This window comes from Pseudophryne corroboree, chromosome 6, assembly GCF_028390025.1.
Source record: "Pseudophryne corroboree isolate aPseCor3 chromosome 6, aPseCor3.hap2, whole genome shotgun sequence".
Taxonomy (NCBI): domain Eukaryota; kingdom Metazoa; phylum Chordata; class Amphibia; order Anura; family Myobatrachidae; genus Pseudophryne; species Pseudophryne corroboree.
In genome coordinates, this window is record NC_086449.1 from 591,195,078 (window position 1) to 591,213,822 (window position 18,745).

Genomic DNA, 18,745 nt, shown 5'->3' on the forward strand with positions numbered 1-18,745 from the left:
ATCTACTACTGTGTATGCACCTTTTAGTCTTGTGTGGGCCGCAAGAAAAATAAAGAATATTTGAATTTTTTTTGCCCCCACTATAGTGCCAGTTACACGTAATGTACCCCAGTATAGTGCCAGTTACATATGTCCCCCCATATAGTGCCAGTTACACATAATGTCCCCCAGTATATTGGCAGTTGCACATAATGTCCATAGTATGGTGCCAGTTACACATAATGTCACCCAGTATAGTGCCAGTTACACATAATGTCACCCAGTATATTGCCAGTTACACATAATGTCCATAGTGTATTGCCAGTTACACATAATGTCCCCCAGTGTAGTGCCAGTTACACATAATGTCCCCCAGTGTAGTGCCAGTTACACATAATGCCCCCATTACACCTCCCCCATCCCCTGTGCAGCATGCCCCAGAGACTTGCATTAGCAGGATGCTCCTTCATGGGCATGCTGCTTCAGGGTGTCGGGGTTCCTGCTGTAAGGGCTCTGGATTAAGGGCTGCGGCTGTCTGTCAGAGCCCCCTTGGCTCGCTGCTTCACACTGCCGCTGGCCAGGACTCTGTGGTTGCCGGTGGGCAGTGCAGACGGAGGCAACGTCACCGTGGGCGGACAGAGGCGGAATGCTGAGGACGCAGTTCCTTCCCAAGTTAAGCCCTGCCTGCGGGCCGCAAAAGTATGCGATAGGGTTCGCACATTGCCTGCGAGTTTGACACCCTCGGTCTTGTGTAAAAAGATGTCTCCTGCAGACTTCTATAATCCACTGCTGCATCCAAAGATGCAACATCTGATCACAGTGGACATCTGAGTAATAACCCCCAGGTTACTCCGGATGTCTGTCCAAATCATGCTGCCATGGCAAAGGAAGCAGAGTACAAAGACGCAGACACTGGCTTTGGCATGGAGAGAGTTGTGGTGGTGTGGACTAGATGGTGCTATCGTTCAAGCAGTGATGGTGAAAGTGAGAGTGATAACAAATACTTAGCTGTGTTGTATCCTGAAGGATTGTCAGGGATATTCTGTATCCAATTTTTTTGATGGAGAACTCAACCATATATAAAAAATAAGACAGAAGTACACAATGTGTAGTATTGTCGTGATGAATAAATGGAAAGCACGTACTATGCGGTCTTCACCACTGTGTACTGGCGTACCTCATTTAACAATGTGAGTCGTCAGAAAATATGTATGAAGGTATCTTTTAATGTTGATTAAGAAATAAATATCCTCTTATGCACACACCTGACTTACACAGAAACAGGTGTCTAAACGCCCATAAAGGTATCTTTCAAAACTGTGGTGTATTCTTTATCAATCAGTGATAGATAGCCAAGATCTTATTTATATCCACTGACGCGAAAAAGGCGTACCTAACACTCATGTGAAAGACGGTAGGTATCCTCATATAATGGTTTCTTTCAAGGACATCAATCCTGGAGAATTGTCGGGATGTTCTATATCCAATTTTTTGATAGAGAACTTGACCATATGCAGAAAATATAAAACAAGAATACACAATGTGAGGATACCTACCGTCTTTCACGTGAGTGTTAGGTACGCCTTTTTCGCATCAGTGGATATAAATAAGATCTTGGCTATCTATCACTGATTGATAAAGAATACACCACAGTTTGAAAGATACCTTTATGGGCGTTTAGACACCTGTTTCTGTGTAAGTCAGGTGTGTGCATAAGAGGATATTTATTTCTTAATCAACATAAAAAGATACCTTCATACGTATTTTTTGACGACTCACATTGTTAAATGAGGTACTCCAGTACACAGTGGTGAAGACCGCATAGTACGTGCTTTCCATTTATTAATCACGACAATACTACACATTGTGTACTTCTGTCTTATTTTTTATATATGGTTGAGTTCTCCATCAAAAAAATTGGATACAGAATATCCCTAACAATCCTTCAGGATACAACACAGCTAAGTATTTGTTATCACTCTCACTTTCACCATCACTGCTTGAACGATAGCGCCATCTAGTCCACACCACCACAACTCTCTCCATGCCAAAGCCGGTGTCTGCGTCTTTGTACTCTGCTTCCTTTGCCATGGCAGCATGATTTGGACAGACATCCGGAGTAACCTGGGGGTTATTACTCAGATGTCCACTGTGATCAGATGTTGCATCTTTGGATGCAGCAGTGGATTATAGAAGTCTGCAGGAGACTTCTTTTTACACAAGACCGAGGGTGTCAAACTCGCAGGCAATGTGCGAACCCTACCGCATACTTTTGCGGCCCGCAGGCAGGGCTTAACTTGGGAAGGAACTGCGTCCTCAGCATTCCGCCTCTGTCCGCCCACGGTGACGTTGCCTCCGTCTGCACTGCCCACTTGGGATAAGTCCATTGTTGGATGGAGAAGGCAGCAATCGGTACACTAGAAGAGCCATTAAGGATTTCACCACCCCTTTCTACCGGCTTTGGCATGCCCACAAAATGATGCCAACAAGCCCACGTCTTTTAGAAGGCTCCCCATCAGTCATGCTGTAGCTTATGGGGAACTGCGACTGACGTCACAGAAACTTATCTGCACACGCACAGATCTGCAAATATCAAATTTAGGTAAATCTCTGAATCAGGCCCTATAATAGCACAGTGTTACAGAACGGGGTATGATTTATTTTACTTCCCAGCATTAATCCTACTCTTATGCCATGTAAGACTTTAGGGCCTATTTATCATTATATATTTGTGCATCCCAGTCTATGAAGTGGAGACCGCAGCAGATATCTGCTACAGCCCCTTCATTCCCAACAGCAGCTGCAGCCCCCAAAGGTTTCAATGGGGGATGCAATGCTAGCAGATTTATCAAGTTTCAGAATGTGAAGCATTTTGGAGTTTGGCCCCAGCAGCTAATGTCATCTGAAGATGGCGTTAGTCTGTTGTAGCCCAGGCTTGGATTGGCCCACAGGGGTACGGGAGAAACCACTGGTGGTCCCCACTGCCTGGGTCCCACCTGCTGCTCTAAGGATCAGGTTCCAGACTGCACCTGAATTATACATTATACATATGTTACCTTATACTGGACTATGGTGTATTTTCTACAGTGCATTGCTGTTATTAATCTGGTACATGCAGCAGTTGACTTTACGGAATATAATGAAGGGGCCCAGATGTTGCACTCTCTAATGGTTAGTCAAACCAATGAGGTGACTGGCCACACCCCTAAACATGGGCCCCTACCACTGCATCCCCCCCGGTGGGCCCTACATGCCCCTGTCTGACACTGTTGTAGCCTATAGGCAACACTTTTCAAAAAGTCTCAGGAGCAGGTTTAGTAGACTGCACATGTACTGGAATGCACACATCACAGGGACAGGCTTCTTTTGGTGCCCCAGTGTGTGCTGTTTAATACATCTAACAAATATAATCGCATCCTGCAATGTGATTTCTCTATCGTCCTAGTGGATGCTGGGGTTCCTGAAAGGACCATGGGGAATAGCGGCTCCGCAGGAGACAGGGCACAAAAGTAAAGCTTTCCGATCAGGTGGTGTGCACTGGCTCCTCCCCCTATGACCCTCCTCCAAGCTAGTTAGATTTTTGTGCCCGGCCGAGAAGGGTGCAATCTAGGTGGCTCTCCTAAAGAGCTGCTTAGAGAAAGTTTAGCTTAGGTTTTTTATTTTACAGTGAGTCCTGCTGGCAACAGGATCACTGCAACGAGGGACTTAGGGGAGAAGAAGTGAACTCACCTGCGTGCAGGATGGATTGGCTTCTTGGCTACTGGACATCAGCTCCAGAGGGACGATCACAGGTACAGCCTGGATGGTCACCGGAGCCTCGCCGCCGGCCCCCTTGCAGATGCTGAAACATGAAGAGGTCCAGAATCGGCGGCAGAAGACTCCTCAGTCTTCTAAAGGTAGCGCACAGCACTGCAGCTGTGCGCCATTTTCCTCTCAGCACACTTCACACGGCAGTCACTGAGGGTGCAGGGCGCTGGGAGGGGAGCGCCCTGGGAGGCAAATGAAAACCTATTTGGCTAAAAAATACCTCACATATAGCCTCCGGGGCTATATGGAGATATTTAACCCCTGCCAGAATACACTAAAGAGCGGGAGACGAGCCCGCCGGAAAAGGGGCGGGGCCTATCTCCTCAGCACACAGCGCCATTTTCCTTACACAGCTCCGCTGGTCAGGACGGCTCCCAGGTCTCTCCCCTGCACTGCACTACAGAAACAGGGTAAAACAAGAGAGGGGGGGCAAAATAGTGGCAAAAATTATATTATAAAAGCAGCTATACAGGGAGCACTTATTATAAGGCTATCCCTGTCATATATAGCGCTTTTGGTGTGTGCTGGCAAACTCTCCCTCTGTCTCCCCAAAGGGCTAGTGGGGTCCTGTCTTCGTTAAGAGCATTCCCTGTGTGTCTGCTGTGTGTCGGTACGTGTGTGTCGACATGTATGAGGACGATATTGGTGTGGAGGCGGAGCAATTGCCAAATATGGGGATGTCACCTCCTAGGGGGTCGACACCAGAATGGATGCCTTTATTTATGGAATTACGGGATAGTGTCAACACGCTAAAGCAGTCGTTTGTCGACATGAGACGGCCGGACAATCAGTTAGTGCCTGTCCAGGCGCCTCAAACACCGTCAGGGGCTGTAAAACGCCCTTTGCCTCAGTCGGTCGACACAGACCCAGACACAGGCACTGATTCCAGTGGCGACGGTGACGAATCAACCGTATTTTCCAGTAGGGCCACACGTTATATGATTTTGGCAATGAAGGAGGCGTTACATTTAGCTGATACTACTGGTACCACTAAACAGGGTATTATGTGGGGTGTGAAAAAACTACCTATAGTTTTTCCTGAATCAGAAGAACTAAATGATGTATGTGATGAAGCGTGGGTTGCCCCCGATAAAAAGATGCTAATTTCAAAGAAGTTATTAGCTTTATACCCTTTCCCGTCAGAGGTTAGGGCGCGCTGGGAAACACCTCCTAGGGTGGATAAGGCGCTCACACGCTTATCTAAACAAGTGGCGTTACCCTCTCCTGAGACGGCCGCACTTAAAGATCCAACAGATAGGAGGATGGAAAATATCCAAAAAAGTATATACACACATACAGGTGTTATACTACGACCAGCTATAGCGTCAGCCTGGATGTGCAGTGCTGGAGTAGTTTGGTCAGAGTCCCTGATTGAAAATATTGATACCCTGGATAGGGACAATGTTTTACTGTCTTTAGAGCAAATAAAGGATGCATTTCTTTATATGCGTGATGCACAGAGGGATATCTGCACACTGGCATCACGGGTAAGTGCTATGTCCATTTCGGCCAGAAGAAGTTTATGGACGCGACAGTGGTCAGGCGATGCGGACTCAAAACGGCATATGGAAGTTTTGCCGTATAAAGGGGAGGAGTTATTTGGAGTCGGTCTATCAGATTTGGTGGCCACGGCTACAGCCGGGAAATCCACCTTTTTACCTCAAGCTACTCCCCAACAGAAAAAGACACCGACTTTTCAACCGCAGTCCTTTCGTTCCTTTAAAAACAAGAGAGCAAAGGGATATTCATATCTGCCACGAGGCAGAGGAAGGGGGAAGAGACACCAACAGGCAGCTCCTTCCCAGGAACAGAAGCCCTCCCCCGCTTCTACAAGAGCCTCAGCATGACGCTGGGGCTTCTCAAGCGGACTCGTGGGCGGTCGTCTCAAGCATTTCAGCGCGCAGTGGGCTCACTCGCAGGTAGATCCCTGGATCCTGCAGATAATATCTCAGGGGTACAGGTTGGAACTAGAGACAGATCCGCCTCGCCGTTTCCTGAAGTCTGCTTTACCAACGTCCCCCTCCGAAAGGGAGACGGTTTTGGAAGCCATTCACAAGCTGTACTCTCAGCAGGTGATAGTCAAGGTACCTCTTCTACAACAGGGAAAGGGGTATTATTCCACTCTATTTGTGGTACCGAAGCCGGACGGCTCGGTAAGACCTATTCTAAATCTGAAGTCCTTGAACCTGTACATAAAGAAGTTCAAGTTCAAAATGGAGTCACTCAGAGCAGTGATAGCGAACCTGGAAGAAGGGGACTTTATGGTGTCCTTGGACATCAAGGATGCGTACCTCCACGTTCCAATTTACCCCTCACACCAGGGGTACCTCAGGTTCGTTGTACAAAACTGTCACTATCAGTTTCAGACGCTGCCGTTCGGATTGTCCACGGCACCTCGGGTCTTTACAAAGGTAATGGCCGAGATGATGATTCTTCTTCGAAGAAAAGGCGTATTAATTATCCCATACTTGGACGATCTCCTAATAAGGGCAAGGTCCAGAGAACAGCTAGAGAGGGGATTAGCACTGTCTCAAGAAGTGCTAAAACAGCACGGCTGGATTCTGAATATTCCAAAATCCCAGTTAATGCCGACAACTCGTCTGCTGTTCCTAGGGATGATTCTGGACACGGTTCAGAAAAAGGTTTTTCTCCCGGAGGAAAAAGCCAAGGAGTTGCCCGAGCTTGTCAGGAACCTCCTAAAACCAGGAAAGGTGTCTGTACATCAATGCACAAGAGTCCTGGGAAAAATGGTGGCTTCTTACGAAGCAATTCCATTCGGCAGATTCCATGCACGAATTTTCCAGAGGGATCTGTTAGACAAGTGGTCAGGGTCGCATCTTCAGATGCACCAGCGGATAACCCTGTCTCCAAGGACAAGGGTATCTCTTCTTTGGTGGTTGCAGAGTGCTCATCTATTGGAGGGCCGCAGATTCGGCATACAGGATTGGATCCTGGTGACCACGGACGCCAGCCTGAGAGGCTGGGGAGCAGTCACACAAGGAAGAAACTTCCAGGGAGTGTGGACGAGCCTGGAAACGTCTCTTCAGATAAACATTCTGGAACTAAGAGCAATCTACAATGCTCTAAGCCAGGCAGAACCTCTGCTTCAAGGAAAACCGGTGTTGATCCAGTCGGACAACATCACGGCAGTCGCCCATGTGAACAGACAGGGCGGCACAAGAAGCAGGAGTGCAATGGCAGAAGCTGCAAGGATTCTTCGCTGGGCAGAGAATCATGTGATAGCACTGTCAGCAGTGTTCATCCCGGGAGTGGACAACTGGGAAGCAGACTTCCTCAGCAGACACGACCTTCACCCGGGAGAGTGGGGACTTCATCCGGAAGTCTTCCACATGCTGGTAACCCGTTGGGAAAGACCAATGGTGGACATGATGGCATCTCGCCTCAACAAAAAACTGGACAGGTATTGCGCCAGGTCAAGAGATCCGCAGGCAATAGCTGTGGACGCGCTGGTAACGCCTTGGGTGTACCAGTCGGTGTATGTGTTTCCTCCTCTGCCTCTCATACCAAAAGTATTGAGAATTATACGGCAAAGAGGCGTAAGAACGATACTAGTGGTTCCGGATTGGCCAAGAAGGACTTGGTACCCGGAACTTCAAGAGATGATCACGGAAGATCCGTGGCCTCTACCTCTAAGGAGGGACTTGCTTCAGCAGGGTCCCTGTCTGTTTCAAGACTTACCGCGGCTGCGTTTGACGGCATGGCGGTTGAACGCCGGATCCTAAAGGAAAAAGGCATGCCGGAAGAAGTCATTCCTACTTTGATTAAAGCAAGGAAGGAAGTAACCGTGCAACACTATCACCGCATTTGGCGAAGATATGTTGCGTGGTGCGAGGATCGGAGTGCTCCGACGGAGGAATTTCAACTGGGTCGATTCCTACATTTCCTGCAATCAGGATTGTCTATGGGTCTCAAATTGGGATCTATTAAGGTTCAAATTTCGGCCCTGTCGATTTTCTTTCAAAAAGAATTGGCTTCAGTTCCTGAAGTCCAGACTTTTGTTAAGGGAGTGCTGCATATACAGCCTCCTGTGGTGCCTCCAGTGGCACCGTGGGATCTCAATGTGGTTTTGGAATTTCTAAAATCTCATTGGTTTGAACCACTAAAAAAGGTGGATTTAAAATATCTCACATGGAAAGTGACCATGTTACTAGCCCTGGCTTCGGCCAGGAGAGTGTCAGAACTGGCAGCTTTATCTTACAAAAGCCCATATCTGATTTTCCATTCGGACAGGGCAGAACTGCGGACTCGTCCGCAGTTTCTCCCTAAGGTGGTGTCAGCATTTCATCTGAACCAGCCTATTGTAGTGCCTGCGGCTACAAGTGACTTGGAGGACTCCAAGTTACTGGACGTTGTCAGAGCATTAAAAATATATATTGCAAGGACAGCTGGAGTCAGAAAATCTGACTCGTTGTTTATATTGTATGCACCCAACAAGATGGGTGCTCCTGCGTCTAAGCAGACGATTGCTCGTTGGATCTGTAGCACAATCCAACTTGCACATTCTGTGGCAGGCCTGCCACAGCCTAAATCTGTAAAGGCCCACTCCACAAGGAAGGTGGGCTCATCTTGGGCGGCTGCCCGAGGGGTCTCGGCATTACAACTTTGCCGAGCAGCTACGTGGTCAGGGGAGAACACGTTTGTAAAATTTTACAAATTTGATACTCTGGCTAAGGAGGACCTGGAGTTCTCTCATTCGGTGCTGCAGAGTCATCCGCACTCTCCCGCCCGTTTGGGAGCTTTGGTATAATCCCCATGGTCCTTTCAGGAACCCCAGCATCCACTAGGACGATAGAGAAAATAAGAATTTACTTACCGATAATTCTATTTCTCGGAGTCCGTAGTGGATGCTGGGCGCCCATCCCAAGTGCGGATTATCTGCAATAATTGTACATAGTTATTGTTAACTAATTCGGGTTATTGTTAGGAAGCCATCTTTCAGAGGCTCCTCTGTTATCATACTGTTAACTGGTTTTGATCACAAGTTGTACGGTGTGATTGGTGTGGCTGGTATGAGTCTTACCCGGGATTCAAAATTCCTCCCTTATTGTGTACGCTCGTCCGGGCACAGTACCTAACTGGCTTGGAGGAGGGTCATAGGGGGAGGAGCCAGTGCACACCACCTGATCGGAAAGCTTTACTTTTGTGCCCTGTCTCCTGCGGAGCCGCTATTCCCCATGGTCCTTTCAGGAACCCCAGCATCCACTACGGACTCCGAGAAATAGAATTATCGGTAAGTAAATTCTTATTTTTGGACGCTAATATCTTGCCCAGATCACATTGCAGATTTGATTGATAAATGGACCCCTATGCGATGCATGTTTTTTTTCAGTCTGTGTTTCAATAATTGAAATGAATGAAAATATTTATTCCATTATAATAATAGAGTACTATGGCAAGCACATATAAGTAAATCCAGTTAATTTTAAATATTGTTAGCTTTTTTTTATTTTTTTTTAAGTATGCTTAAATTATGTTGGTAAATTCATGATCAAAATTCTAGAGTATGATTGCAAGCTGTGGTAAGGGTGTAAATGTTAGTGATGAGCCATGCATAGTGTAGATATAAGTAATACATCAATGTAAACTAATATTGAGCCTCAGAGCTCACAGATCCTAAAACAGGGTTGTAACACAAGTGTGTCCTCATCATCCATCTCGCCTCAACACGCCACGTAGCGGGAGTTGCCTGGCTTGAATGAGCAGACAGGTCCCGTGCAATTTGGGCATTTTTTTTTTGCAGTAAATGTGTCTTATTCGCATCGCTATATGAATAGGATGCACAAGCCTATATTTTCTGCAGCTGTAACTGCATACAAAATGGTATGTTACAGTGTATTCCTAGAAAACACTATAACGTACCATTTCGTATGCAGATACAGCCACATTAGAACATAGGGGGTAATTCCAAGTTGATCACAGCAGGAAATTATTTAGCAGTTGGGCAAAACCATGTTCACTGCAGGGGGGGCAGATATAACATTTGCAGAGAGAGTTAGATTTGGGTGGGTTATTTTGTTTCTGTGCAGGGTAAATACTGGCTGCTTTATTTTTACACTGCAATTTAGATTGCAGACTGAACTCACCACACCCAAATCTATCTCTCTCTGCACATGTTATATCTGCCTCCCCTGCAGTGCACATGGTTTTGCCCAACTGCTAACAAAGTTCCTGCTGCGATCAACTCAGAATTACCCCCATAGAATATAGGCATGCCTCATGTCATTTTACTCAGCATAATATTCCAAACTACGGACTTTTTTGAGTGAGAGTGAGATAGTGAAACCTTTGTTTTTTGATGACTCAATGTACACAAACTTTGTTTAATACACAAAGTTATTAAAAATATTGTATTAAATGACCTTCAGGCTGTGTGTATAAGGTGTATATGAAACATAAATGAATTTTGTGAATGTAGACACACTTTGTTTAATGCACAAAGTTAAAAAAATATTGGCTAAAATGACCTTCAGGCTGTGTGTATAAGGTGTATATGAAACATAAATACATTCTGTGCTTAGATTTAGGTCCCATCACCATGATATCTCATTATGGTATGCAATTATTCCAAAATACGGAAAAATCTGATATCCAAAATACCTCTGGTCCCAAGCATTTTGGATAAGGGATACTCAACCTGTATATTACTGGCTGCTCATGCAATTTAATTTGTCAAATTATGGGCTGTATAAAGAATAATCCTGCAATACAGTGTCAGCCGGTCTTGATATCTTTTATAATTAACTCACCCTTATCCATGACTGCTAGTTGCATAAAACATGAATACTCTGACTAGCCTTCACTATTTGGGTTTCCCAAGATTTGCTAAACTTAAAATCAAAGTTCAATTTAAAAAAATGTAATTTACTAAACCTGTTAATGTCTGTTGTGTTTTTTTTGTTTGTTTGTTTTTTAGCTATCCGGAGCTGAAGCCAATTCAGTCCATCAATGCGCACCCTTCAAATTGCATTTGCATAAAATTTGACCCTACCGGGAAGTATTTTGCTACAGGCAGCGCTGATGCACTAGTCAGTCTCTGGGATATAGAGGAGCTGGTGTGTGTACGTTGCTTCTCACGGTAGGTACCTGCATGTTGCATTAAGCTTAATCACAAACAACCAGTTTGACCTCAGACTCTCGGTATTGTATCACAAGATATAGAGGTCTTCGTATACAACGTTATTGTAAAATCCAGTTATTGCTTGTAAACAGCTGGTTCTGAGGCTCACTCTCCATTCTACTTGTCATGATGTATTTGCTATACTGTTTATTGGCTCATTTATTCTTAGTTTTTATGATGAGGCAGCAATTTTACTTGTTCTGCTTGGTTTCCCTTAGTAGCAAATTTTTACCTCAAGTTCACAAAAAAAAAATGTTGAGTATAAACCAGGCTATAAATAAATATATGAATATTATGTATTAATTCAATTTACAATTTTGGACATATTAATCTGCTGGGTTGAATTAAATTCTGGTTTCTGGATTTATAGGCTGGACTGGCCTGTGAGAACCCTAAGCTTCAGCTATGATGGGAAAATGCTAGCGTCTGCATCTGAGGATCATTTTATTGACATTGCACACGTTGAAACAGGTATTCAATTTAGTATACTGGCAAATCAGTAGTAGAATAGGACAATGTCTCTTATCTCGCCGGAGGAGGGAAGTGGGAGAGGGGTTTGGGGATAACATGTTTTTACCTGTCAGGGCTGGTGGGTTTCCTCCTTCCATGTCTTACCCCTTCATCTCTCACTCACTCCCTCCTTCCATGTCTCACCTCTGCACCTCTCACTCCTATACCGCTCACCCCTGCATCTCTCGCATCTGCACCACTCAGTCCCTCCATCCATCTCTCATACCTGCACCTCTTACTCCCTCCATCCATCTCACACCCTCCTTCCATCTCACACCCCTACACCTCTCACACCCTCCTTCCATCGCTCACCCCAGGAACTCTCACTTACTACTTTCCTCTATCACCCCCTCTGTCATTCACATACTGCCTCACTTGGAGCACTGGGTGTATCTGTAAGTTTAGTGCATGCGGTGACTGGTGGATGAATGTGTTTGGGGTCTGCCTATACATGACCAAAGCTGTTTATGTGAGTTGACATCTAACAGTTATTGATGCTAAATATAATTTCTCTAACGTCCTAGTGGATGCTGGGGACTCCGAAAGGACCATGGGGAATAGCGGCTCCGCAGGAGACTGGGCACAAAAGTAAAAAGCTTTAGGACTACCTGGTGTGCACTGGCTCCTCCCCCCATGACCCTCCTCCAAGCCTCAGTTAGATTTTTGTGCCTGAACGAGACGGGTGCAGGCTAAGGGGCTCTCCTGAGCTGCTTAGTGTAAAAGTTTAAAGTAGGTTTTTTATTTTCAGTGAGACCTGCTGGCAACAGGCTCACTGCACCGAGGGACTAAGGGGAGAAGAAGCGAACTCACCTGCGTGCAGAGTGGATTGGGCTTCTTAGGCTACTGGACATTAGCTCCAGAGGGACGATCACAGGCCCAGCCATGGATGGGTCCCAGAGCCGCGCCGCCGGCCCCCTTACAGAGCCAGAAGACTGAAGAGGTCCGGAAAATCGGCGGCAGAAGACGTCCTGTCTTCAATAAGGTAGCGCACAGCACCGCAGCTGTGCGCCATTGCTCTCAACACACTTCACACTCCGGTCACTGAGGTTGCAGGGCGCTGGGGGGGGGCGCCCTGAGACGCAATAAAAACACCTTTTTTGGCAAAAAATACATCACATATAGCTCCTGGGCTATATGGATGCATTTAACCCCTGCCAATTTTTCCATAAAAAAGCGGGAGAAAGGCCGCCGAGAAGGGGGCGGAGCCTATCTCCTCAGCACACTGGCGCCATTTTTTCCTCACAGCTCCGTTAGAGGTAGGCTCCCTGACTCTCCCCTGCAGTCCTGCACTACAGAAACAGGGTAAAACAAGAGAGGGGGGGCACTAAATTGGCATATAAATATATACAGCAGCTATATTAGGGAAAAACACTTATATAAGGTTATCCCTGTATATATATAGCGCTCTGGTGTGTGCTGGCAAACTCTCCCTCTGTCTCCCCAAAGGGCTAGTGGGGTCCTGTCCTCTATCAGAGCATTCCCTGTGTGTGCTGTGTGTCGGTACGTTGTGTCGACATGTATGAGGAGGAAAATGGTGTGGAGGCGGAGCAATTGCCTGTGTTAGTGATGTCACCCCCTAGGGAGTCGACACCTGACTGGATGGTCTTATGGAAAGAATTACGTGATAGTGTCAGCACTTTACAAAAGACTGTTGACGACATGAGACAGCCGGCAAATCAGTTAATACCTGTACAGGCGTCTCAAACACCGTCAGGGGCTCTAAAGCGCCCGTTACCTCAGGTCGATACAGACACAGACACGGACACTGACTCCAGTGTCGACGGTGAGGAAACAAACGTATTTTCCAGTAGGGCCACACGTTACATGATCACGGCAATGAAGGAGGTTTTGAACATTTCTGATACTACAAGTACCACAAAAAAGGGTATTATGTGGGGTGTGAAAAAACTACCCGTAGTTTTTCCCGAATCAGATGAATTAAATGAGGTGTGTGATGAAGCGTGGGTTTCCCCCGATAAAAAACTGCTAATTTCTAAAAAGTTATTGGCATTCTACCCTTTCCCGCCAGAGGTTAGGGCACGTTGGGAAACACCCCCTAGGGTAGATAAGGCGCTCACACGCTTAACAAAACAAGTGGCGTTACCGTCTCCTGATACGGCCGCCCTCAAGGAACCAGCTGATAGGAAGCTGGAAAATATCCTAAAAAGTATATACACACATACTGGTATTATACTGCGACCAGCAATCGCCTCAGCCTGGATGTGCAGTGCTGGGGTGGCTTGGTCGGATTCCCTGACTGAAAATATTGATACCCTGGACAGGGACAATATATTATTGACTATAGAGCATTTAAAGGATGCATTTCTATATATGCGAGATGCACAGAGGGATATTTGCACTCTGGCATCAAGAGTAAGTGCGATGTCCATTTCTGCCAGAAGAGGATTATGGACGCGACAGTGGTCAGGGGATGCGGATTCCAAACGGCATATGGAAGTATTGCCGTATAAAGGGGAGGAGTTATTTGGGGTCGGTCTATCGGACCTGGTGGCCACGGCAACGGCTGGGAAATCCACCTTTTTACCCCAAGTCACCTCGCAGCAGAAAAAGATACCGTCTTTTCTGGCTCAGTCCTTTCGTCCCCATAAGGGCAAGCGGGCAAAAGGCCACTCATATCTGCCCCGGGGCAGAGGAAGGGGAAAAAGACTGCAGCAGACAGCCTCTTCCCACGAACAGAAGCCCTCCCCCGCTTCTGCCAAGTCCTCAGCATGACGCTGGGGCCTTACAAGCGGACTCAGGCACGGTGGGGGCCCGTCTCAAGAATTTCAGCGCGCAGTGGGCTCACTCGCAAGTGGACCCCTGGATCCTGCAGGTAGTATCTCAGGGGTACAAATTGGAATTCGAGACGTCTCCCCCTCGCCGGTTCCTGAAGTCTGCTTTACCAACGTCTCCCCCCGACAGGGAGGCGGTATTGGAAGCCATTCACAAGCTGTATTCCCAGCAGGTGATAATCAAGGTACCCCTCCTACAACAGGGAAAGGGGTATTATTCCACGCTGTTTGTGGTACCGAAGCCGGACGGCTCGGTGAGACCCATTTTAAATCTGAAATCCTTGAACACTTACATAAAAAGGTTCAAGTTCAAGATGGAGTCACTCAGAGCAGTGATAGCGAACCTGGAAGAAGGGGACTATATGGTGTCGCTGGACATCAAGGATGCTTACCTCCATGTCCCAATTTGCCCTTCTCACCAAGGGTACCTCAGGTTTGTGGTACAGAACTGTCACTATCAGTTTCAGACGCTGCCGTTTGGATTGTCCACGGCACCCCGGGTCTTTACCAAGGTAATGGCCGAAATGATGATTCTTCTTCGAAGAAAAGGCGTCTTAATTATCCCTTACTTGGACGATCTCCTGATAAGGGCAAGGTCCAGAGAACAGTTAGAGGTCGGAGTAGCACTATCTCAAGTAGTACTACGACAGCACGGATGGTTTCTAAATATTCCAAGATCGCAGCTGATTCCGACGACACGTCTGCTGTTCCTAGGGATGATTCTGGACACAGTACAGAAAAAGGTGTTTCTCCCGGAAGAGAAAGCCAGGGAGTTATCCGACCTAGTCAGGAACCTCCTAAGACCAGGCCAAGTGTCAGTACATCAATGCACAAGGGTCCTGGGAAAGATGGTGGCTTCTTACGAAGCGATTCCATTCGGCAGATTCCACGCAAGAACTTTTCAGTGGGATCTGCTGGACAAATGGTCCGGATCGCATCTTCAAATGCATCAGCGGATAACCCTGTCTACAAGGACAAGGGTGTCTCTCCTGTGGTGGTTACAGAGTGCTCATCTCCTAGAGGGCCGCAGATTCGGCATTCAGGATTGGGTCCTGGTGACCACGGATGCCAGCCTGAGAGGCTGGGGAGCAGTCACACAGGGAAGAAATTTCCAGGGCTTGTGGTCAAGCATGGAAACGTCACTTCACAAAAATATCCTGGAACTAAGGGCCATTTACAATGCCCTAAGTCAGGCAAGACCTCTGCTTCAGGGTCAGCCGGTGTTGATCCAGTCGGACAACATCACGGCAGTCGCCCACGTAAACAGACAGGGCGGCACAAGAAGCAGGAGGGCAATGATGGAAGTGGCAAGGATTCTTCGCTGGGCGGAAAATCATGTGATAGCACTGTCAGCAGTGTTCATTCCGGGAGTGGACAACTGGGAAGCAGACTTCCTCAGCAGACACGATCTTCACCCGGGGGAGTGGGGACTTCACCCAGAAGTCTTCCACATGATTGTGAACCGTAGGGAAAAACCAAAGGTGGACATGATGGCGTCCCGCCTCAACAAAAAACTGGACAGATATTGCGCCAGGTCAAGGGACCCTCAGGCAATAGCTGTGGACGCTCTGGTAACACCGTGGGTGTACCAGTCGGTGTATGCGTTCCCTCCTCTTCCTCTCATACCAAAAGTACTGAGAATCATAAGAAGGAGAGGAGTAAAGACTATACTCGTGGCTCCGGATTGGCCAAGAAGGACTTGGTACCCGGAAATTCAAGAGATGCTCACGGAAGACCCGTGGCCTCTACCTCTAAGAAAGGACCTGCTCCAGCAGGGACCATGTCTGTTCCAAGACTTACCGCGGCTGCGTTTGACGGCATGGCGGTTGAACGCCGGATCCTGAAGGAAAAAGGCATTCCGGATGAAGTCATCCCTACCCTGATCAAAGCCAGGAAGGATGTAACCGTACAACATTATCACCGTATTTGGCGTAAATATGTTGCGTGGTGCGAGGCCAGGAAGGCCCCTACAGAGGAATTTCAACTGGGTCGATTTCCTGCATTTCCTGCAAACAGGACTGTCTATGGGCCTCAAATTAGGGTCCATTAAGGTTCAAATTTCGGCCCTGTCAATATTCTTCCAAAAAGAACTAGCTTCTGTTCCTGAAGTTCAGACGTTTGTCAAGGGAGTACTGCATATACAGCCTCCTTTTGTGCCTCCAGTGGCACCTTGGGATCTCAATGTAGTTTTGGGATTCCTAAAATCACATTGGTTTGAACCACTCACCACTGTGGACTTAAAATATCTCACATGGAAAGTGGTAATGCTGTTAGCCCTGGCTTCAGCCAGGCGTGTATCAGAATTGGCGGCTTTATCCTATAAAAGCCCTTACCTAATTTTTCATACGGACAGGGCAGAATTGAGGACTCGTCCTCAATTTCTCCCTAAGGTGGTTTCAGCATTTCACTTAAACCAGCCTATTGTGGTGCCTGCGGCTACTAGGGACTTGGAGGATTCCAAGTTGCTGGACGTAGTCAGGGCCCTGAAAATATGTTTCCAGGACGGCTGGAGTCAGAAAATCTGACTCGCTGTTTATCCTGTATGCACCCAACAAGCTGGGTGCTCCTGCTTCTAAGCAGACGATTGCTCGTTGGATTTGTAGTACAATTCAGCTTGCACATTCTGTGGCAGGCCTGCCACAGCCAAAATCTGTAAAAGCCCATTCCACACGGAAAGTGGGCTCATCTTGGGCGGCTGCCCGAGGGGTCTCGGCTTTACAACTTTGCCGAGCAGCTACTTGGTCAGGGGCAAACACGTTTGCTAAATTCTACAAATTTGATACCCTGGCTGAGGAGGACCTGGAGTTCTCTCATTCGGTGCTGCAGAGTCATCCGCACTCTCCCGCCCGTTTGGGAGCTTTGGTATAATCCCCATGGTCCTTTCGGAGTCCCCAGCATCCACTAGGACGTTAGAGAAAATAAGAATTTACTTACCGATAATTCTATTTCTCATAGTCCGTAGTGGATGCTGGGCGCCCATCCCAAGTGCGGATTGTCTGCATTACTTGTACATAGTTATTGTTACAAAAATCGGGTTATTGTTGTTGTGAGCCATCTTTTCAGAGGCTCCTTCTGTTATCATGCTGTTAACTGGGTTCAGATCACAAGTTGTACGGTGTGATTGGTGTGGCTGGTATGAGTCTTACCCGGGATTCAAAATCCTTCCTTATTGTGTACGCTCGTCCGGGCACAGTATCCTAACTGAGGCTTGGAGGAGGGTCATGGGGGGAGGAGCCAGTGCACACCAGGTAGTCCTAAAGCTTTTTACTTTTGTGCCCAGTCTCCTGCGGAGCCGCTATTCCCCATGGTCCTTTCGGAGTCCCCAGCATCCACTACGGACTATGAGAAATAGAATTATCGGTAAGTAAATTCTTATTTTGTCTTAATCAAATCATTAAATGGAGTACTCGGATTATGAGGTTTCTATAATTACTGAGGCAATAATGCATATGGTGGGATGGGGGGGGACACATAAAAACCATAAATGTATTTCTCTGACGTCCTAGTGGATGCTGGGAACTCCGTAAGGACCATGGGGAATAGACGGGCTCCGCAGGAGACTGGGCACTCTAAAGAAAAGATTAGGTACTATCTGGTGTGCACTGGCTCCTCCCTCTATGCCCCTCCTCCAGACCTCAGTTAGAATCTGTGCCTGGCCAGAGCTGGGTGCTCCTAGTGGGCTCTCCTGAGAAAGTATTTGTTAGGTTTTTTATTTTCAGTGAGCTTCTGCTGGCAACAGACTCAATGCTACGTGGGACCGAGGGGAGAGAAGCAAACGTACCTGTTCACAGCTAGGTTGCGCTTCTTAGGCTACTGGACACCATTAGCTCCAGAGGGTTCGAACACAGGCGGCTGTCCTCGATCGTCCGTTCCCGGAGCCGCGCCGCCGTCCCCCTCGCAGAGCCAGAAGAACAGAAGCTGAAAAGACAGTGAAATCGGCGGCTGAAGACTCCTGTCTTCATTAAGGTAGCGCACAGCACCGCAGCTGTGCGCCATTGCTCCCACAGCACACCACACTCCGGTCACTGTAGGGTGCAGGGCGCTGGGGGGGGGGCGCCCTGGGCAGCAATTTGAGTACCTTGTGGCATTAAACCTACATATATACAGTCAGGAACTGTATATATGTAAATCCCCCGCCATTTTCTATCACTGAAAGCAGAAGACAGAAGCCCGCCGCTGAGGGGGCGGGGCCTTCTTCCTCAGCACACCAGCGCCATTTTTTCTTCACAGCTCCGCTGGAAGGACGCTCCCCAGGCTCTCCCCTGCAGTCTCCTGGTAGCAGAAGGGTAAAAAGAGAGGGGGGGCACATAAATGTAGGCGCAAAAGTTATATTTCAGCAGCTATTGGGTAATCAGTGTATCCCTGAGTTATATAGCGCTGTGGTGTGTGCTGGCATACTCTCTCTCTGTCTCCCTAAAAGCCCTTGTGGGGTCCTGTCCTCAGTCAGAGCATTCCCTGTGTGTGTGCTGTGTGTCGGTACGGCTGTGTCGACATGTTTGATGAGGAAGGTTACGTGGAG

The 18,745-nt window shown here is 47.5% G+C and overlaps 1 protein-coding gene across 1 annotated transcript in view; it reads left to right on the plus strand.

Annotated features, from left to right (window-relative positions):
• Positions 1-18,745, plus strand: part of THOC3 (THO complex subunit 3) — a 36,432-nt gene that overhangs the window by 12,205 nt on the left and 5,482 nt on the right. Inside the window, exons 4-5 of the mRNA XM_063928009.1 lie at positions 10,721-10,882; positions 11,295-11,395. Of these exons, the coding sequence (XP_063784079.1) occupies positions 10,721-10,882; positions 11,295-11,395 (263 nt within the window). The remainder of the gene's footprint in view (positions 1-10,720; positions 10,883-11,294; positions 11,396-18,745) is intronic.